This window comes from Musa acuminata, chromosome BXJ3-10, assembly GCF_036884655.1.
Source record: "Musa acuminata AAA Group cultivar baxijiao chromosome BXJ3-10, Cavendish_Baxijiao_AAA, whole genome shotgun sequence".
Lineage (NCBI taxonomy): Eukaryota > Viridiplantae > Streptophyta > Magnoliopsida > Zingiberales > Musaceae > Musa > Musa acuminata.
The window spans coordinates 23,319,022-23,340,308 of NC_088358.1; the positions used below are offsets into that span (position 1 = coordinate 23,319,022).

At 40.3% G+C, this 21,287-nt stretch overlaps 4 protein-coding genes across 4 annotated transcripts; 3 read left to right on the top strand and 1 right to left on the bottom strand.

Moving 5' to 3' along the window:
* Positions 1-5,101: 5,101 nt before the first annotated feature.
* On the top strand, positions 5,102-6,963 carry LOC104000304 (serine decarboxylase 1). Its single transcript, XM_009422316.3, has 5 exons — positions 5,102-5,476; positions 5,562-5,793; positions 5,867-6,060; positions 6,129-6,262; positions 6,333-6,963. Exons 1-5 carry the CDS (start codon positions 5,188-5,190, stop codon positions 6,900-6,902), a joined length of 1,419 nt encoding a protein of 472 aa, XP_009420591.2. The 5' UTR covers positions 5,102-5,187; the 3' UTR covers positions 6,903-6,963.
* Positions 6,964-7,012: 49 nt separating this feature from the next.
* Positions 7,013-11,375, bottom strand: LOC135651799 (transcription factor VIP1-like). Its single transcript, XM_065172224.1, has 4 exons — positions 10,783-11,375; positions 10,090-10,222; positions 8,921-9,005; positions 7,013-7,525 (listed from the first exon to the last, which is right to left on the bottom strand). Exons 1-4 carry the CDS (start codon positions 11,316-11,318, stop codon positions 7,281-7,283), a joined length of 999 nt encoding a protein of 332 aa, XP_065028296.1. The 5' UTR covers positions 11,319-11,375; the 3' UTR covers positions 7,013-7,280.
* Positions 11,376-12,235: 860 nt separating this feature from the next.
* LOC135651200 (histone H3.2) lies at positions 12,236-12,866 on the top strand. Its single transcript, XM_065171095.1, has one exon. It carries the CDS (start codon positions 12,318-12,320, stop codon positions 12,726-12,728), a length of 411 nt encoding a protein of 136 aa, XP_065027167.1. The 5' UTR covers positions 12,236-12,317; the 3' UTR covers positions 12,729-12,866.
* A 3,245-nt stretch (positions 12,867-16,111) lies between these two features.
* LOC104000302 (uncharacterized) lies at positions 16,112-18,281 on the top strand. The gene has a single exon (XM_009422314.3). The coding sequence runs from the start codon at positions 16,749-16,751 to the stop codon at positions 18,033-18,035; it is 1,287 nt and encodes a 428-aa protein (XP_009420589.2). The 5' UTR covers positions 16,112-16,748; the 3' UTR covers positions 18,036-18,281.
* Positions 18,282-21,287: the final 3,006 nt, after the last annotated feature.

The following is a 21,287-nucleotide window of genomic DNA, read 5'->3' on the forward strand; positions in this document are numbered from 1 at the left end:
CATGCATCCTTAATGGATCGGGTCACAAACAAGTCATCTTATTCATACACACATAATTATGTGTGGCACAAACACAAACAAGCCATCTTCTTTTTCTTCTTTCATTCATAGATTAGGAAGCTCGATATGGCTGACTTATTGTCATGGTTTATAGGGTTGGTGGATATCAATAACCCAAGTGGTTCTTTTAGACTTAACATTGACTTTAGGGGGAAAAGCATTAGTCAATTAGTGGGCAATTAGTGAATTTAATTCTGAACTGAAGCCCAAAAAAATTTTGATGCCAAAAACTTTGGCCAACTTTTAATGTTTGTCCTTTCATAATAAGTGATTTTTGGATTTTACCTCTAAATTCAAGTTTAAGATATGTGTTATTACAAAATCTTAAAAATATAAATATATAATTATATAACATATTATATTATTCAAATTTGTATTCGCGAACATCAGTTCAAAATAATCTCCCTATATTTAAATATAAAATTATATACATTGACCCTCGTTAGACTCCAAATTATTAATCTTCTTTAGCTACTTATTATTTGTATTAGTGGAAACTCTAAATGACATTTGTATCATTTGCAAACTAATTTGTTACGATTCTTTTGTTTTCTGAGCTTTTGAATAATGTTTATGAAATTTGTTTAGTTTAAAATCGAATAAAAATTTATTTAATATTTATTTATTATTAAGAATCCAAATCGGATTTTGGATGAAACTCTATAAATAGAAATGTAATTATTTCTTTTCGACAAATAATGAAATATTATTCAGTCTTTTAACTAATCCTAGAAGGTCGAGCTCCTCGAAGTGATCAATCATTTTTTTCTACTATAAAATCATAAAATCTTATCATCATTATAGTTATAAGTTTTATGTATTAAATTATTTTCCTAACTCAAACTGTATAATGCTACCTACAAGAAATGAGTGCATAGTAATATCGGATTTAGTTTAGACTATGTGGCAAAGGTTCCTATCACTTTTACATTACACAAGTCTCCTCTCGCTTACCACATCGTTTGCGCTGTATCTGTTTCCGCATGCGCTCGGACCTGCCATTCTTAGTGCTCTCCTGGAAGCTTGACTCTCCTCGGGTATGGACTTTCTCCCCACAGCATGGCCGACAACTTCGACCTCTCCTCGGGAAACCACGATATAAAGGGAACGAAGCGCTGCTTTGAGAGCACACAACCCCCGCCTCCTGCAACGCGTCCACGATTCATGGCTTGCAGAGAGACCATGCGGTTGAGGGCGGCCATCACCCTCCTCGTGGCTCTCATGGCGACGCTCTCATCTCAATGCAGAGCCTCGTTTCCGTCACCACCTTCTCCTCCGCTCCAATTCCACCACCGTGGAAACCAACTCCCCGCGACGCCCGTGCGCCATGCAGGAGCTCAGCCTCCATTCTATTACCACCCATCGCCAACACCAACTGGTGTCGACCAGCCGCCGCCGTCGCCAACTCACGAACGCCGCCCTCGAGACTACTGGTCGCGGTCGGTTTTCCGTCCCGGCCGTCCTCGTCACCCGCCGTACAGTTTCCGGTTCCCACCAGCGACGCTGTAGACGTACCCAGCCCTCCAACCGATGACCTCCAGACGCCACCGCCACCAACACCATCAAATAAGCGTCCGCTGCCACCTACCTCCTGCCCAATATATGATGGGTAAGCATTTTTAAGAGTAATATAGCTTGAGTCTTCAAAATTTTAGAGAGAGAAAAATAAGACATGCTCGATCAATCTTCTTTCTAGTTTCTGAAAAGAACTGAGAGAGAAGTTATTCAGGTTGCTGCAAGAATGTAAGAAGTATATAATGAGTTATATTGAGTGGAGAGGGTCTACAAGAAAATTTACGATTGGTTGGGAATAACTTAATGTCTTATAATTGATCGAACCACGTTAATCTTGTATAGACTTTCTAATATGCTTTTGATTGTTGATCTTTTAAGTATTTTTTTTAGTTTTGTTACTTTTAAAATTCTTTTCTCCCTTCCAAATGAGCTTTGATAGCACTTTTGTTGACGAGAGAGAAGAAAAATAGAAAACTAAAAAATAAGTTCAAGGAGAAAATCATATTCTTCAATATATGAGATCAATTAAAAAATCTTGAGTTATCCCCGCTTAAATATAATTTTTACTATACACCTTTTATATGTCTTTCTAGAAACCTTAAACCTGAAAGATTATCCTTACGAGTAATCAAAATGTCTTATCTCTCTCTCTCTCACTAAAACTTTAAAACTTAAATATATTTATTCGAACAAACCCTAATTCATTAAGAAGTTTTAATTTAATTAGGACTCTACCAATTAATTTAAATATAATTAAAACTCATAAAATACTTAACAACCCTAACAATCTCCAACTTGATAGAATTCATTATAACTATACAAATCGAATTAATTCATTGTCCAACACTTGATTCCAATAAACCCGTCAATGTATCTGCTAAAATTGAATTAGTGACGTTAGTTGAGTCTTTAATTCCTTAAAGAGATCTATATCTCACAATTTTACCATTAGCAGGATTTTTTTTCCCTTGCAACCACTAGTAGCCATAAGTACTAACTATCATGCAACCTGTTTTCAACTCTTTAAGGTTTTTAATATATTTTATTCCGGATGGTATAATCTTTAATATAATTATTCTTTATCATACAACCCTAAGTAATTTTTAGAATTCTATCTTTAACTTTTAGTTATAATTTTAAAAATTTATAAGACTAAATGAAATTAGATTCCTCTGCGTCATATCTTCTAAAATGTATATTGCTCGATTGAAACTTACTTGAACATAAATAATTCCTTAATCATTTTAATCTTCATTTCATCGACACTTATGACTCTACTATAGAGTCATCGTCCAAACTCAATTTACTAATCATTTTATCATTTAGTGAATCAAAATAAATCATTCTAAGAGTAAATATGAGTAACACAAGCAGAATCTAAAAACTAACTCTTTTGAAAATATGCATTGTTACGGTTAGAAATTATGAAAATGCCTTAGAGAGTAATCATAGGTTTTTTTCTTTTTATTTCTTTTTCTTCAGATAATTTCGCTTAATATGTTTATACTATTTACATCTATAACATTTTACATTATAAAAAAAAATTGATTCTTGATCTCAACCCATCGTGCTGAGATCCACCCCAATCAGAAAATCCTCCTCATCGACCTCTATCTTAAATAGCTAATGTATCTCCATCAATATTCTCATATTTATCTTTTTTCTTCATAGCATAACATATTTATCTCGAGTATTATCCCCACAAAGTTATCATAGAAGTTAGTAAGAGATGTGAGAAGCAACAGTGACTTATTTTTTCATCAATTTTGATATCAACTTTCTTATTGATCTAATATTCATTTGAAAATGTTCATATACTCTACCAAATCTATACATTCCTTCATCGGTTTATATAACTTTCATTTCATATACAACTTATCAATTAAACTTTTAGTCATATAAAGCTTTTCAAACTTATCTTAAATAATTATGATGAAGTTATTATCAATGAAATTATCGATAATATTATCAATGATGCAAAGATGAATAATATTCATGTACTTTATCTTAAGCTCTATCAATATTTATCGCTCATTTTTTTTAGTTTGTCTTTTCAATTCTCTAATGTTCTTAGTAAGTTGAATAAGAAAATCTTTCACCCTCCTCTATCGTACTATGAAATTATTTCTTTCATCCAATTTTAATACACTAAAACTAACAAAAATAACTCACAACATCTTTATTGAATTGCCACCTACAAATCAATTCTGCACACATTATTCCGGTTCAGACCGCCCACAAAACTTGAACCGAGCGGTTCAATCTCCAGATTACGTTCGGCTCAGAAGTCTAGGCCAAAACCAGCAACCATAATCTACAACATACGTGTCAAGATATGGTTGGGCCTGCACGGAAGGATCTCATGGGGTACAGGGGATCGGCAGTGGTCGATTGGGATCCACGTAATGTGTCCCCGGTGGCACCATATCGCGATAAAACGTAGCGTTAATCTCGTGACCGTCAACATCTCACGTTCTTTTGGCGAGTTAATCGGCCTACAACTGTCGCTGTCGACTCCTCCATCAAACAGCGTGGATGAGTCGATCGTGCTTGCGACAGCAATCAATTCACCCTACGATTCGTCGAAGCTCTCACCGTAACATATTTATATACGTAGATGGCGCGTAGCTCATTGTGGATGGAATCAATGATCTGTGTGTGACGTCGCCCAATAGTATCAACATGCCACGCAAGCCAAAAATCATTATTACGTTCCTGAATAACCATGCTGGAAAAGAAAAGAAAAATAAAAATACTTTTTCCCAAAAAGATATTGCAGATTGACTCCACCTAATAATAATTCAGACCCCACGGAATCTGGTCAATTTTAATATCTTATGCGTGTTCATCATGCGAATTAAATAAAGGAAATGTCTCCGTCTCCTCCATGTGGGTAGCTTTTGTATTCGCCCTTTGGATTATTTATTTATTTGATCCTTTTATTTGTTTATGGGCGTGGATTGGGGCCTATCCTTATCCGACGTGGCTCAAGTAAGCTGATGTGTAGTATCACTATCATAGGTTGGAATTGACGCGTGATGCCTACTTGAATTACACGTGGCGGGCCAAGCCAGGATGGGTACGGAAATAAATGGCATCGTGGTCCACATCCATGTCGCCATGATTGAGGTAAGGATCGATGAGATGACGTGTCCTCGATGGCTTGTGGATGGCCACATCAGCCGTCGCCTTCGTCCACAGGAATTCTGCACGTGCTGCGACACGTGGACACGAGAGCGGAGCGAACCCATGCCGATGGCGTGAACGTCTCCGTTCTAATTGGACGGCACTCCGTATTTTAGTCTACCCGCGGCGCGGCGACGTGGGACCGTCGTGTTATCCAATCAGAAGGCAGGTGGACGTGAACGGCGTGGTTCGGAAGGTATCACCGACCTTGTCCTACAATTATGGAGTCTCGACTGTTCACACCTGTCCCGAGAAGACGACGGTAAATTACAACGCAGACGTCGAAATATCTGTCCGTTTATCCCTATAAATACTCGCTCCTCCTCCTCCTCCTCCGCTCCCTCCGCCGCCGCAGCTCCCTCTCTCTGTCCCTTCTCAGTTCTGCGCCTTCTCTGTTGCTAACTGTGCGTTTTTTGAGGGGTAGACATGGTGGGAAGCATGGGCAACAGTTTCATGGATTCGCGGGAGGAGGAGGAGGAGAAGACGGAGCTGCTGTGGCCGGAGGAGCTCGAGCTCGCCAATGGCAAGGCGTCGGAGTCGAACGGGGCCGGCGAGGACAGGGCGATCGTGCTGGGGAGGAACATGCACACCGTGTCCTTCGCCATCAAGGAGCCGGAGTCGGACGACGAGCTCACCGGGGAGCGAGAAGGCTACATGGCCAGCGTGCTCGCCAAGTACCGCAAATCCCTCGTCGAAAGGACCAAGCATCACTTGGGTTGTTCTCCTTTTCGGCTTCAACCTCCATGCTATCATCCCATGAGATCTCCTCTTAACTCCCTCTGTTTTCTGGTCCTCCGCAGGCTACCCATACAATCTGGACTTGGACTACGGGGCACTGAGCCAGCTACAGCACTTCTCCATCAACAACCTCGGCGATCCCTTCATCGAGAGCAACTACGGCGTGCACTCCAGGCAGTTCGAAGTGGGTGTGTTGGACTGGTTCGCTCGCCTCTGGGAGCTGGAGAAGCACGAATACTGGGGCTACATCACCAACTGCGGCACCGAAGGAAACCTTCACGGCATTCTTGTGGGGTTCGTGCCCATCTCCCATACCACCATCTCTCCACAACACAACCCCATCGTCTTCTTCCAAATGATGTTGCAGGAGGGAGAGTTTTCCGGATGGGATTCTCTACGCGTCGAGGGAGTCTCACTACTCGGTGTTCAAAGCAGCAAGGATGTACAGGATGCAGTGCGTGAAGGTGGACACTCTGACATCCGGCGAGATCGACTGCATGGACTTTCGAGCGAAGCTGCTGGATCACAAGGACAAACCGGCCATCTTAAATGTCAACATCGGTGAGTGAGTCCTCCATGTTTTCCTCCATTGTTCCACCTTCTTAATCTCATCTCTTGGTGCTCTGTAGGAACGACTGTGAAGGGAGCAGTCGATGATCTCGATGTGCTCATACAGACTCTCGAGGAGAGTGGGTTTAAGGACAGATTCTACATTCATTGTGATGGTGCTCTGTTTGGGCTCATGTTGCCCTTCGTCACGCGTGTATGTGCCTATCAGACGTAGTTAGTATGTCACAGGTTCCAACATCACTCTGATACCGGTAATTGGACAGGCACCCAAGGTGACGTTTAAGAAGCCGATAGGGAGCGTGAGCGTGTCGGGTCACAAGTTCGTGGGATGCCCCATGCCCTGCGGCGTCCAGATAACGAGGTTGAAGCACATCAATGCCCTGGCGAGCAACGTCGAATACCTGGCGTCCAGGGACGCCACCATCATGGGCAGCCGCAATGGCCACGCCCCGCTCTTCCTCTGGTACACCCTCAACCGGAAGGGGTACCGGGGATTCCGGAAGGAGGTCCAGAAGTGCCTGCGCAACGCGCATTACCTGAGGGACCGGCTCATGGCGGCGGGGGTGGGCGCCATGCTCAACCAGCTCAGCAGCACCGTGGTGTTCGAGCGGCCCAAGGACGAAGGGTTCGTCCGCCGCTGGCAGCTCGCCTGCGAGGGCAACATCGCCCACGTGGTCGTGATGCCCAGCGTCACCATCGAGAAGCTCGACGACTTCTTGGACGAGCTGGTCGCCGGGAGATCCGCCTGGTACCGAGACAGGAGCCGCCCCTCTCCTTGTATCGCTGCAGAGATCGGGCAGGAGAACTGTCTCTGCAGTATGCATAAGAAGTAATGTTTCGTGATTTGATCAAGAAGAATAAAACATCCAACATTTGTTTTCTTCTGAAAGAAAACATTGCAGCAATTACGATAAAGTGTTTTCAATTGCAGAAAAACACCTGATGAAGGCAGATTGAAATCATTCCATTAACCAACAACAGTGTTACACATTCCAATGGAGAAACAAATAAATAAGAGATCATCATGTGGATATGAATCTCCCTATCAGCTCTATACAGAATAATAGCGACCAGCATACTGTTCATATCAATATTTTGCTTGACGGTACAAAGAACAACAATTCCCTAAAGGAAGTACTACGAGATACATTCAGCATAAATAACCTTTAATTTATCTTACTTGAGATCCATCTATGTCATGGAGTTTGCTCTCACATGAAGTCCATGGGATCACCTGGGGAATGGACATTAAGTGACTGACCATTGGAAGACATTTGAGATGGATGCAGATGCTGAACTTGACGCCCACTTGGGGGACGCAACTGCTGTGGCTGAGAGTAGTAGTTTGGTACAGATTGCTGAATCCCTCCGTTAAAACGATTTCCATTCGTATTTGGAAGCTGACCAGTTGCTATTTTAAGCCGTTGCACTTCTTCCCTCAAAGCCTCGTTCAAAGCTGCATCACGAAAGAAAAGATTATGATCGGTAACATAATGCACCACGACTCAACCTTCACAATCAGAACCTCCAGGTAGCAGATGGCATTTTGCGCTCAGGTTCAGGAGTCCTGAGCAACAAGATTCGGCAGGAAACTTCACATCTTAGGGAAAAAAAAAAACAAAAAAATAACTTAAAAAGGAAACTAGCATATCATTTCCTACTCGCACACCGGTGATACCATGGCACCAATTTTAGAACAAAAGAAACTATTACAATCCTTAAAAAGCTTTTCTACAGATGATTTATAAAACTAGTATAAATCGCAAACAAAATCAGGACAGTTAGAGCAAATGGCAGCAGCAACCTCCACAGTATAATCCACAGCAAATGGTGGGTTCTTGAGCTTGGACCATCAGACAATTCACACTTCTCAGTTCGTTGGACTTAGTTTCAGTTTCCCTCTACAAGATGATTAATCAGAAAACTTGTTTGACTAGTACAAAATATTTGACTTTCTATTTGCTTATTTATCTGATATATGTATGAAGCTTTGCGTTTGTTAGATGACCCAAATTGTTCAGGCATGACCTGGCATACTAGGAATTTAAGTATCTTTCTTTTACTGCACTTATAAACAAACTACATTTGTGTGTCCAAAGCCCAACGCTGGAAGCAATAAGAACAAGTAGAAGATTAAATCATGGTAATCTAATTTTTTCCAGAGTCTAAAATGCAGAGCACAACATGTCATGTTAGGAAAGTGTTTTTTGTCCACTCTCCTTGAGAGTTGAATTTTCTAACAAAATGACATTTATGTGCCCAAAGACCAATGCTGGAAGCCTAAGAAAAGGTAGAAGATGAATTCACAGTCATCTAGTTTTTCCAAAGTCTATAAGCTACACAGCATTCATGAGCCATGTTAGGAAAATGTCTTTCTTTCACTCTGCTTAGAGTCAAATTATCTAACAAAATAACATTTATGTGCCCAAAGACCAATGTATGGGAACAAGTGGAAGATTAATCATGGTCATCTAGGTTTTTTCCTAAATCTAAGCTGCACTGTACCGTGGTTTCCATACCAAATTTTACTTCCAAACATAATAAGCAGTAAACTACAACAACAGACCAAATCTAAACTGTTACAGGGACATGTTTGTATCTTTTGCCAAGAAATCATCTGATGTATGATTTCATTTTATGATTTTTATAAATAGTTAAAGGTCATCTGACAGATATCACTGCAGTTAATTACAATTACTTAACACGATATACAATTTTCTTCTACCCATTCAGCAGTATAACTAGAAGGGAATACTTGCTTGGTTTTGTTGGTGAACATCTTAAGCTTCAAATGCACTAAGAAAGCTCAAGATTAACTGAGCTTAGATTAGCAAACATCAAGAACACATACCATCACGAAGTTGAGCTTGTTGCTCCATGGCCTGCAAGCGCAACTTGAGTTCCCTGTTCTCAGAAGTCAAATCAGTAGTATCTCTCTGCATTACCAAAGAATCAAACATTAAGCCACTGTGTTTTTGTTTTCTGAAAAATAATAACAGTAATATATAAAAAAAATTCAATTGTTAAAAAGTAAGCCCATTAATTTGATCTTGTGGAATGTAAGACATGATGATTGTGGAAGACAAGAGATAAACAAATAATATATATATATTTAAATTCCTGTGAGGATGTAGAAGGCAAATACATAATCATCTTAACAATTGAAGAGGATGGGAATTAAGACTGGATTTATCTCAATGCAGAACCTTAACTGTTTCTAGAAACAAATGTTTCACATTTCCTGCTTAATCATGCAACACTTCCTGATTTAATCGCTAGGCTATTAATTATATAAAGTTTCATGATTGTGAACAAGGAACTGAAATCATATTTGTTCAAACCTCAGTTGTTACACTTCATTATGCTACTAGATAAGTTTCTTCGTTTATCGAGAAGAAGAACTAAGACAAATGCAAGGTTTTAATAGTAGTGACTGTTAAAAATACAAGAGCATTTATCTTATACATCCATGCTATAAAATTCAGTCATGATATACTATTAAATAGAAAAGGACGTGTGCAGTGAAAATATAGATGTTCCATGATACGCACCGAGACAAGGGTTGTAAAACTCATAATTTGAATAAACAACTGTATCCAAGTATTTGATTGTTAGAAATCACATATCCTAGAGGAAAGAGAAACCTCCGAAGAGAGAACATGAAAAAAGAAGATAAATAAACTTTGATTACTATTAGCATGAAAGATAAGGTTTTCACAACTAGAATAGTAGCAAGCTGGAAGTTAAATATTTATGCTCAACAAGTAAACAGTAAACAAAGTAACAAACTGTAAGTTCAATTTTTATGCTAAAAGCACAAAATAATTTGCAATATGCATACACTTGCAATATAATGATCACTAGCAACATCACATCAAAAGGACATCAATTAGATTCAACCACTGAGAAAAAGGAATGCAATCCGGCTTGACTAAAACCAAAGAAATCCCGAGAGGAACACAAAAATTTTGCCAATATCTAAATATCAAAAGACAGTGGAAGCCCATCAGTGGTTCATACCTGTAAAAGCGTGAGCTGTGCAGAAAGAGTGGTTGCTTCAGTCTGAAGTGTTTGCACCTTCCGTTCAAGTTCACTGGTGTAACGGACCTTCCTTTCCTTCGATCGTGCGGCGGATTGCCTGTTCGCAAGAATCCTATAGCAAGAAATAGGAAAAAAATTCTCAAAATTATAGATAAGTAAACATCTTTTGCCATAACTTGGTACGTAGAATGAAGCCAAATTGAGTGGCACTTGACACATTAATCTAACAAAAAAAGGATTGAAAAAGGAGCAAATATCAGATTTTTCTACATGAAGTGAATATAACGAATTAGGAGTATGCAGGAAAGGGAAAAAACACAAATTAATTCAGAGTAAACAGGAGAAATGGATCTTACTGCCATCAAATTACAATAAACCAAAAACAAGAAGCCCTCAAGTCCAATTTGAAGTAATATATGGATATTACTGATTAAAACAAACGTCATCGACCCAAAAATCAAATCACAGCGTTTTGGAAACGAAAAAAGGATCAGTTCTTGAAACGTACGAAAGAAGCAAAGGAGATGATTTGAACTCTATGCAGAAATTAGTAACTGAAACATCCGCAATTAACCCAGAAATCGAATCACATGTCGTCGGAAAGCAAAAGAACACAAAAGTTCTTCGAAAGTTACAGAAGCGAGCAAAGGAGACGAGGAAAGAAGATTATGCCTTTTTGCTCTTCTGGGATCGAGCAGCGACAGCTCCGCGAGCTTATCAGCCGTCATGGCTTTCTTCGCGTAGTCAGACAGCGGCGGCGCCGACTCCCCCTCAAACGGCGAGATGGACCCGTCCATCGATCCGCTCCGCCTGTGGTGTCCTCTCCTTTCCTGCACTCCACCACCGCCGCCTCCGGCTGCCGCTCCGGCCTGGAACCCCATCCCCTCGAAGAGCGCGTTGTCCACCGACAGGCTCCTAAGGTGGGTCCCCGGGACGGGCCTCCCGGACGGGGCCACCGCGAGGGGCGCCGGGCATCCTCCTATGTCGCCACCGCCGGAGACGTTGTCGTCGGACAGCGAGGGGAAGTCGATGTCGGAGATGCCGCAGTCGGGATCTGCGTCGAAGAGGAGGTCGTCGGGAAGGTGGAGGAATGTCTCGGAGAGAGCCCGCCGGTGGGCTCCGGCAACGGTGCCCCCGCGTGGATTCGGCGGCGGCTGCGGCGGGATCTGTCCGAACCGATGTGCGGCGGTCGTCGGCGTGCCCTCCATCTCTGATCTCCACGGATCGGATGGTGGACACGATAACCCAAAAGGCAATGGACGGTGGAATTGGTTGGTGGACTTTAAGAGTATGATAGTAAACAAAACTACTTCCACACCCGAATCTGTTACTTCCGTTCTTACCTTTTCAATCCGCGCATCTTATAACACTGGACCACAAAACTCTCCAATCAAGAGGCTAATAAGATTTCGGGTATTTCATAAACTGGTGTCGTATGTAACTTCGACGTAATTAGGGGCCAAAACGTAAACATCAAATTCGACAGATGGCATCATGTGAAGCACCACCGCGTCTGTTATTCTCAGCCATTTGATCAGAGCACGGACGGTGATGGGTGGCGGGGGCAAGGTGTGTGCTGGTACTGCTTCGAGGGGACCGCACGCCGAGTACGGGATAAGAGAGACTAGGACGCGAAATCGATCATTGACGCTCGATCTCAATCGGACGGCTGGAAAGACTAGGAAGCGGGTCCATTTGACTGTTAAATTCGACTTTAGTCTCGTGAGCCCCCCTTTAGGAAGCAGGAAGCTTCTTCTCGTCTTATCGTCTTATGACTTCGTAATCCCTCAACTCGCTCACATGTTAACTCATTAATGGACAGTGGGATGAACTATATTGATCATAGATATATAGTGACAACAGCCAATGGGATGAACTAAAATAGTCTATCTACGTGTTAGGCATACCGTTTGGCCATCATGGTGGTGGCCTATTTTTAGCTACGTGGGTTGTCAGGTGTAGGTGATCGCGATCCGTGTGCTACTTCATCAGGAAATCTTGACCATTCGCTGAGGACCAATCTGACGATCCATATCGACTCCCGCCTCGGAAACACACCCAAATATTTTCGAATTCCACGAGTACCGGCCTCGAATACGCTCTTCAAATACGCGCCATTCCGCTCCATCTTCCCCATCCCATCTCGATTCACATCCCGTCGTTCGACCAAGAAGTTTCAGCCACCTCTTTCTTCAGAGCCCTCGGCGATGGCGCGTACGAAGCAGACGGCCCGGAAGTCCACCGGCGGGAAGGCCCCACGGAAGCAGCTGGCGACGAAGGCGGCGCGGAAGTCGGCCCCGGCGACTGGCGGCGTGAAGAAGCCACATCGCTTCCGCCCCGGGACGGTCGCTCTGCGGGAGATCCGAAAGTACCAGAAGAGCACGGAGCTGCTCATCCGGAAGCTGCCATTCCAGCGTCTGGTCCGTGAGATCGCCCAGGACTTCAAGACCGACCTGCGCTTCCAGAGCTCTGCGGTGGCGGCGCTGCAGGAGGCCGCCGAGGCATATCTCGTGGGTCTCTTCGAGGATACCAATCTCTGCGCCATCCACGCCAAGCGGGTGACTATCATGCCCAAGGATATCCAGCTCGCCCGCCGCATCCGGGGCGAACGGGCCTGATAGTCTCAGTGGCGCTTCTCTTCTTTCTTTTATTTAGGGTCTAGACCTAAGAGTCGATTGTGATGTGATGTGGGGGTAGAAACGAGGTCGGTGGTATGTATGGTATGTTGTGCATGTTAATCGAATGGGTTTATGCTTCTTTGACCAGTATCATATAATTAGTTGATCTCTCCAATTTGTCTGCCACTGAGGAATGGAGAACATGTTTTAGTTTGGGTGCAGGAGCAGGCAATAACGTTGAGATCGTCTTCTCATCTTCTGCTGCTACTGGTTCTGCTCTAGTTGGAGAAGCCTGGCCAGACGCGTCATCGCCGGCCTCTCTGCATCTCCCACCCAAGATGCATCCTGGGAAGAAAACCTAAGAGAAATAAGGTGAGTTGTTTCTCTATAAAGATTTCTGAAATTTCACTAATTTGATTCATTCCTTGGATTTACACTCTTTTTTGCGGCTTGTTGTATCCAACCTTGTGCATTTGTTGATTGGAGAACACTTTGCAATACCAAAGCAAATGACGAATCCTAATTAGTCGATTTGCATCAATTTTAGAGCATCAGTGTGTGTTAAGTCTTCACCAATGTGTGTTTGTGTGTGTGTGTGAATTGCTGATTTCTTGATAATAGATTATATTTATGTGGCAAATTAAGCTGAACATCGATTTAAGATGAAACTAAACCTTTATTTTTAATCTGATGTGTTGTATATGCCAACAGCCAACAGATGAACATTATCCACATGGTCATGCAGCTTTTAATTCTTCTTGCAATGATATATGTTTCTGTTTATGAGATGAACATCTTACATTCTGAAACTTCCTGAATGATATCAAGCTTTTTTGTGTGACAGAATTGCTGGCTTTGAGTGCTAACAGTTCTGGTGGGCTGACTATAAAATTATGTGGTTATTGATTGTGTGATAAGGTAGTTAGTCAAGGTATGATCTATGTTCATGATATAGTAGCTAACTCTCATCCTTGTATATTTATAAACATGTGATTATTGTTGATGAATCTTTATGTGCATGACTTGGTTTGATTTTGGATGTGCATGGTTGCTCATATAGAGACTTGGATAGTGGAAGTGAGTGTTAGGTTGGGTTGAGCTGTGGGTCTCGTTGTCGACTTTTTTGTCGCCATCCCCTACACTTAGGTCGAGGTTAGGAGGGAAACTTCCCAACTTGATCTTTCCAAAATTTAAGTTATAGTTAAGTTGAATAAGAATGAGTTGAATATGTAAAGTCTCCTACCATTGATTAGAGAGTTAGCTTTTATACCTGCGAAGGGGTGGTTGGTCGTACATGGTTCTTTAATAATTATCAATTTTTTAGGATAATGGCTTGTACCTTGTGGGTAAGTGCTCATTGACCTGTGCAAGTTGGTGCCATTCAATATTGGTTTGAGTTTCGCAGAATGGTGCCTTAGTGTTTGGTGTCGAGCTTTTTTTTTTGTATATGAGTGTCGATTGACCTGTACATGTCCTTGTCATGTGGTATCATTTTGAGCTTTTTAGAATGGTTTCGCTGTGTTCGGCGTCGAATGGCCCTATCGTGATATTTATTTGTTGTCACAGTATTGAAATGAGCTATGTCAATCATCATCAAGAATCATAGTTAAGCCAAGTTAGTTGTTGGCTGTGATTAACCTAGTTGTCTTCACAATTAGCAACAAAAGCATGCTTTTGTTATATTCTTAAGAAAATGCCCTAAATGAAGTTGTAATCACAATTTTCTTAGCTACGTTTCTGCTCTTACATGATGACAAGCCATACACAACTTTGATTCACTCACAGCAATTGAAAAGAAGACATGTGGATCATACTGTAGGTTGAAGAAATATTCTCAATACTCTATATACATGAAAAGCAATACCAGCTGACATGCTTTTAATTCACCATGAACATTTTGAACTTATTACATGGATTATATGGACCAGAACACAAAGTTAGAAGTTCATAACTACATATTGGTACAGCTAATTAGCTCTTCTTATTACATTTATCATTCCCTCTCTTTCACTTCCATCTTCTCATTTTGTACTTCCATATCATGCTAATTTTCTGTTACTGCTTAAAAGCACTCTACTTAGGAAATCTTTGGCTTGGCATAATTTTCTGTTCCATGCATCTGTCTTCTTCATAGCTCCACCAAACATCTACCTCCCTCAGTTTTACAATGGCTTGAAGGGGGAGCAGGAACTTTGCTGCAGTGGCCACACTTATGGACATGGTTGTCAAGATATTGCCAAGGATGCATCTGCTACTTTGACTCTAATTTGTCTCAGATTAATGCAAATGGCCATGTAAAAATTCTGATCTGAAACTGATATTGCTAGTTCAAGATCCTTTATAGAAACAATTTTATGTGCAGATATGTGCTTTATGTAGTACATTACCACAGGAGCTCCTTGCTATATGTCCATTTATTCTCATTTTAATCTCTATCCAATTATACTTGTCAAAATTTTAATAAAATAAGCAATGGGTTTTGGTGTTATTTAAAAGGACATAAAAATCTATCCCCAGAAAAGCACTGATTATTGTCTCTCTCTCTCTCTCTCTCTCTCTCTCTCTATAAAGAATAAAGTCATATTTTTCTCTGAAGAATGTTGACATCAACACATTCCAACAAAACACTATAGTGGAAAAATAAAAGAACACTAGAGAGAAAAGGGGAAGATATGAGCATCCACTTCAGGTTCATTGCATCATGAACTAAATCTTAAAAGATGTTGATTCCATCACGGAAGCTTCTCTCAAACATGAGCATCATGTTCTGACATGACCCCATCTACCAACTACCCTTATATACAAAGTACCACAGCATATATATATATATATATATATATATATATATATATATATATATATATATATAAGGAATCTTTGATGACAATCCTTGTCATATTTTTGGGTGCAATTCATCTTTTTTCTCCATTCACTAAAAGTAAATTATATCATTAATTTTAATATAAATAATTAAGGATCATAAAATTAATTGGCTCAACTAAGACCACAAATTTTTATCATAAATATAAATTTTAGAGGTCTAATAAGTTCCAAATTGCCAAACCCATGTTTGAGAGAGAGAGAGAGAGAGAGAGAAAAAGAGGAAACACAAAAAATAGAGGCTCATTCTCTTCCATGTGTAACAAAATACCAAATTGTGAGCTCCGTGGTCCCCAACTGCTCTCCATGTTGGTACCAATAACATGCACAACCCAAAGTGGCACGTGATAGTGTCCCCACTTGCGTTGCCGACTACTCGACTCCACGCTCACGACTCACGACAAACTTTTGCCGCTTCCCCGCGAAGGATTCGGACTCCCACCTGATCGCGTAACATTTTCGCGTAGATAAATCTCGTGGTAGTCACATTCCCCCCTCCCGTGCCCTGCATCCAATAATTTGCCCTCTATTTTCTGTGCTTCTCCTCAAAACGAGCTCACCTCATTTCGCGATCCTCCTCCCGTTGTTGGCGATTCTTAGGATCGCATTCTTTTCCCGACAAATTCCCGCTGGAAAAGCCCTGATCTTGACCCGCTCGCGTCGCAAAGGCGTGGATTTGGCTCCCTGTGATCCAGATAAGTGCCGTCTTTCTTCCCTTCCCGACTGGTTTCTTGGGTTTTCTTGGTGTGTCACTATGGGCGCCGTGATTTAAAGTCAGGCCGAGCGGTTTCTTGTAGGACTCCGTTTACGATACCAGGGTAGAAGATTCACATGCTCGTCGCGGTCGATTTCATGTCTTGTTTTGCGTAAAGCTGTGTTCCTTTTGTGATTTTCCTTCCTGTGCTTGCTGCCACTAGGGTTTGGCACTTCCGAGAACCAATATCTTTTAGATGATTTAGTTTGTTCTGAAGAAATCAGTAGGTGCTGCAAGAAAGTTGGAATCTTGATGTTATTACCATTGAATTCTGAAAAGTTGGAGAAAACTGTCGCTTTGCAAGGAAGAATTGCTAATAGATCTTTATAAAATTGTACAATTCGAGTTCTCCTGAGTGAAACAAGGAAGAAGTTGGACGATACTGAATGGGAACTTTTGTTCCTGAAGGACACCAGATGGAGGGAAATTACCCGGCTGGGAGCATGATGCCAGGAGCTTCTTATGGTGTGCTAGGTTTGCAAGGGAACATGCACATGCGTCAAGGCTCGATGATCCAAGCGCCAATGATTGATGCTTTCCCTATGTCAGACAACCAGTTGCAGGAATCTGACTATCAAGCAGGGGTTTCAGTGATGGGCTATAACAAAGGCAAGGTTGGTAAGACCTCCATGAGTGATGATGATGAGCCGAGCTTCACCAAGGATGGAACTGATGGTCAAATTGATGCAGGCAAAGGAGAGAAAGGCTCCTCATGGCAGCGGATGAAGTGGACCGATGCAATGGTCAGGCTTTTGATAACCGCGGTTTCTTACATAGGGGAAGATGTTGCGTCTGAATGTGGTGGAAGGAGGAAGTATGCCATACTGCAGAAAAAGGGAAAGTGGAAGGCCATATCTAAAGTTATGGCTGAGAGAGGGTGTTATGTATCGCCTCAGCAATGTGAAGATAAGTTCAATGATCTCAATAAGAGGTACAAGAGGCTCACAGATATTCTTGGTAGGGGCACATCTTGTAAGGTTGTGGAGAATCCAGCACTTTTGGAACATATGAATATCTCTGAAAAGTTGAAGGAGGATGCGAGGAAGATCTTGAGCTCAAAGCATCTGTTCTATGAGGAAATGTGCTCATATCATAATTGTAACCGGTTGAATTTACCTGAAGACCCAGCACTTCAACGATCACTGCAGCTGGCACTTCGAATTAGAGATGAGCATGACACAAAGAGGAGCTCGCATGAAGATGTTGATGAAGATGACCAAAGTGCTGATAGCGATGATGAGGAAGGTGATGCCGAAGAGCACAATGCTGTGCATGGCTTCCCAAAAAGGATGAAGCTTGGGGTGAACCATGAAGAACTGGCTTTTTCGAATTGTTCTGGTTCACGAGATTGTAACAGAAGCCTCCACCCTCAAGGTTTAACTGTAGATATGAACCAAGTTTTTTCAGAAGGATCCAAGTCCGCAATGATACCACAGCAGTGGGTTAGTTCTTACCCAATTCAGCTTGAAGAGAAGAGACTGCATATTCAAGCTCAGATGTTGGAGCTTGAGAGACAACGTTACAAGTGGCAAAGGTTTAGTAAGAAGAAAGACAGAGAACTAAACATCATGAGAATGGAAAATGAACGAATGGAGCTGGAGAATAAACGCTTATCCCTTGAACTACAAAAGAAAGAATTAGAGTTGAATCTTACTTTGAAGAAAACCCAGTGATGCAAAATTCTTTGGAGGAAAATATGGAATTTCAAGCATTCAGTATGGTAAGCTTAGGTGATGCAAGGAACTAGCTTGTAGTAAAGCCTCTTGTATGGTGTTTTTGCAAGTCAGTGTACCAATAGGGTTTTTTATGATAGCTGTCAACTGTCTTTTCCAAAAGGCTGAATTCCTATTTCTACCTTTATATTTGCAACTATTGGAAACTTGGAGATTGAATGGGTTTATCATCTGTTATATTTGTCCTCCCCAGTCTTTTAATTGGTAGTTATTTCGACTTGTTTGTTCTTCCCTGTCAATGCTTTTATCAGGTTTCTGTTTAAAGTTTGTTGCTCTTTGATGTTGGATTTGGAAGACAATTTTCTCTTCTAGCTCCTCATTACGTCGACGAAAGGGTCTTGCATAATGATATATTGTAATATCTTATTGAATTACCATGCAAAATATTCAAAATGACGTTAAATTCCGAAACACGTGTAGGTTGAACCACAGAGGTTCTTCTGAGAAGGATACTAGAAAGTCAACAATATCACTGTCTAACAGTTGGTATTAAGGAGGTCATTTTTATGCTTGCTCGTTTAAAATGGACAGAAAATCAAATGATACTTTCTTTTGGCTTATTGAAGGTTATTATTTCTATTGCATGGATTAGATTATACTTTGATGTAGTAGCTTGACCTTTCTTTCAGATTCTTATCTCTCTGAGCTGTCCAAGATTAAGTGCATTCCTTTACATGGTGTTCTTTTACTGGTTTGTGCTCCTCGGTTATAATTTGATAAGGTGATTTCTAACTATTTATTTATATTATATTATTTTTAGTTTCTGAAATTTGTAATTTCCAATATATATGGTAGCAGGACTTTTGCCCAAATGTATACGATTACATTGCTTGTGACCATTTCGTTTTCACATATGATGGAATTGTTTATAGGGAGAGACAACTAAACAATTTATGTGACTAAGATGGGTCTGGCTAAGTATGTGATAATGTAAAAGCTATGACAAAATACTCTCATATGGGAGGATCTGATTGGATTGTGCAAGTCCAAGAACCACTTCTAATTGACATCGGCTGTGTGAGTTCTTTTCTACTCAGTTATTATGAACAACAGTAATTGTGTGTGCCTGATAAAAACTTGTGACAGCATTTTATTGAAGAAAGAGTTCGACAAAGATGTGGTGAATATCCTTTTTGTCATTTTAAATCTATAACTTTAGTTGTTTTGCATTATCTTTGTCGCAATTTTTTCTTTTATTAGTTTGCTATCGTCGAAGTTATGTAACGGGCGAAAAGGCTTATGCTGAAGGTCATGTGGTTCCTTTGATTGGATCAAATTGTATTCTCTCCCATTGTTCTGCGAGAAAATAATGTGTGTAATTTGTGGCTGATTTAAAGTAATACCTTTGTGGAAGTTTGTTTCAATAATATGCTGTGTGTGCAGCAACAACATAGTGATGATGATCATTGAAACCAAGAGGCTGTCGCTTTGGCATGTTAGTCACAGTATTCCATCCTTTTTTTGTTTCTGCAGGAATTATAATGCTGCAATCAGCTTTAAACCTGAGGAACAACTAACTTCCTTTGGGTAATTGCTCAATCTTTTTACTGTGATATTGGACAAGTCTACAATATGTAAAAGAGGTAAGAGTAGTTCGAAGGGGATGCATCAGACATAGTTACAATGTGTCATCTTCAAATAGAATTGGTGCAGCAGAACATGCATGTTGTCTATGATCTCGCCGGTGGAAGCTATCATTTGAGCCTGCGAATTGTGACCAACTGTAGTGACAATCACCTTCGTCGACCTGTTTTCTCACTGCTATATCTAATTCTAGATTTAATAAGAGGAGTACTGTGATTATAAATGAGAAAAAACTACTAACAATGAGACAAAAAAATTGTTATAATAATTTAATTTAAAAAAAAAGAAAATAGAAGAAAAAAAAGGAAAGAGAAAAATACAAGCAATATTCTCATCCAAGCAATGTTCTCGTCTTAAGTTACATCTTATCTACAATAAATTTTTGCTGTGATTGCTTGGGAAGAATTTAGATATTGTGTATAGTGATAAAATCCTTGTATCTCAATTATATTCTTGTTGCTTAGATTTTAGGCAAAATACTTTGAGATTTATATATTTATTAGGCATTATAGATTTTACTCTTCACGTTGGAGGGGTTTTCTATGTAAATCTTGGTGTTCTATTTTATTATGATTTTTATTTAATTTTGTTACGTGTTATGACTTACTATTATTTGTTCATATACAAAAGTTTTGTGTCAGTAGTGTTTCTCATATAATTAGCTTGAATGGAAACAATTGGATGATATGTAAATCAAGAATGAAAGAACTCCTGTATTACAAAGATTTATATGAACCTTTGTAGGGGGATAATGCAAAGCCCACAACTATGACAGATGATGAGTGAAAGATGTTAAACCGAAAAATAATCAAGTTTATTCGATAGTGGCTCGATGATAGTGTCTTTCACCATATTATACTGAAAGTTCAACATATTATATTCGAAAAAAGTTAGAAGGTCTCTATGAAAGAAAAACAAAGCCTTCTTGATCAGAAAACTTGTGAACCTGAAATATAAAAAGTGTGCTTCTATTGCTATGCATTTGAATGAAATACAAAGTATCACTAATTAGTTCTTTGTTAAAAAGTTGAGAGACACCGGTGCTTTCCCTTAGTAATTCTACGTTAGATGATGTTGTCATCATGAGTCAAATAATAAGTAGTTTGTTGAATGAGGAGTTGAGAAGAAAGAATTCAGTAACATCTTAGAATGATTCACGGGCATTTATCTCACAGAATATAGAAAGATCAAAGTCGAAGGATAGAAATAATTCATGCATGAGTAGAAGTAAGTCAAGATCAAGAAAAAAATATTATTTATTATAACTATGGTAAGAAAGGACATTACAAGAATCAATGCAAATAACTTAAGAGAGCAAGAAAAAGAAAAAAGAATGAGAATCTACAGAGTCAAAAGATAATATCACAACTACAATGCATGGTGGTGATTATTTGATTTTGTCTCCTTCCAGTGATATTTTTTCTTGTATATGTCAGGATCTTCAGTGGGTGATTGACACAGGTGCTTCTTATAATGCTACACTATGGAAGGAGTTTTTTGTGACATACAGGTCTGAAAATTTTGGTGTTGTCAAGATGGGCAACTATAGCACGGCAGACATCATTAACATGGATGATATCCACATAAAGACCAACCTTTGTTGTAAGT

What these genes read in the sequence shown, in the direction of transcription:
- LOC104000302 (XM_009422314.3), top strand. Translation starts at nt 16,749, where the DNA reads ATGGGAACTTTTGTTCCTGAAGGACACCAGATGGAGGGAAATTACCCG.
- LOC135651200 (XM_065171095.1), top strand. Translation starts at nt 12,318, where the DNA reads ATGGCGCGTACGAAGCAGACGGCCCGGAAGTCCACCGGCGGGAAGGCC.
- LOC135651799 (XM_065172224.1), bottom strand. Translation starts at nt 11,318, where the DNA reads ATGGAGGGCACGCCGACGACCGCCGCACATCGGTTCGGACAGATCCCG. An exon ending in CACAGCTCACGCTTTTACAG is followed by an intron (nt 9,006 to 10,089) that starts GTATGAACCACT and finishes TTGGTAATGCAG; the next exon opens with AGAGATACTACTGATTTGAC. An exon ending in ACAAGCTCAACTTCGTGATG is followed by an intron (nt 7,526 to 8,920) that starts GTATGTGTTCTT and finishes TTCGTGATGCAG; the next exon opens with CTTTGAACGAGGCTTTGAGG.
- LOC104000304 (XM_009422316.3), top strand. Translation starts at nt 5,188, where the DNA reads ATGGTGGGAAGCATGGGCAACAGTTTCATGGATTCGCGGGAGGAGGAG. An exon ending in CTTCACGGCATTCTTGTGGG is followed by an intron (nt 5,794 to 5,866) that starts GTTCGTGCCCAT and finishes ATGATGTTGCAG; the next exon opens with GAGGGAGAGTTTTCCGGATG. An exon ending in TGTTGCCCTTCGTCACGCGT is followed by an intron (nt 6,263 to 6,332) that starts GTATGTGCCTAT and finishes GTAATTGGACAG; the next exon opens with GCACCCAAGGTGACGTTTAA.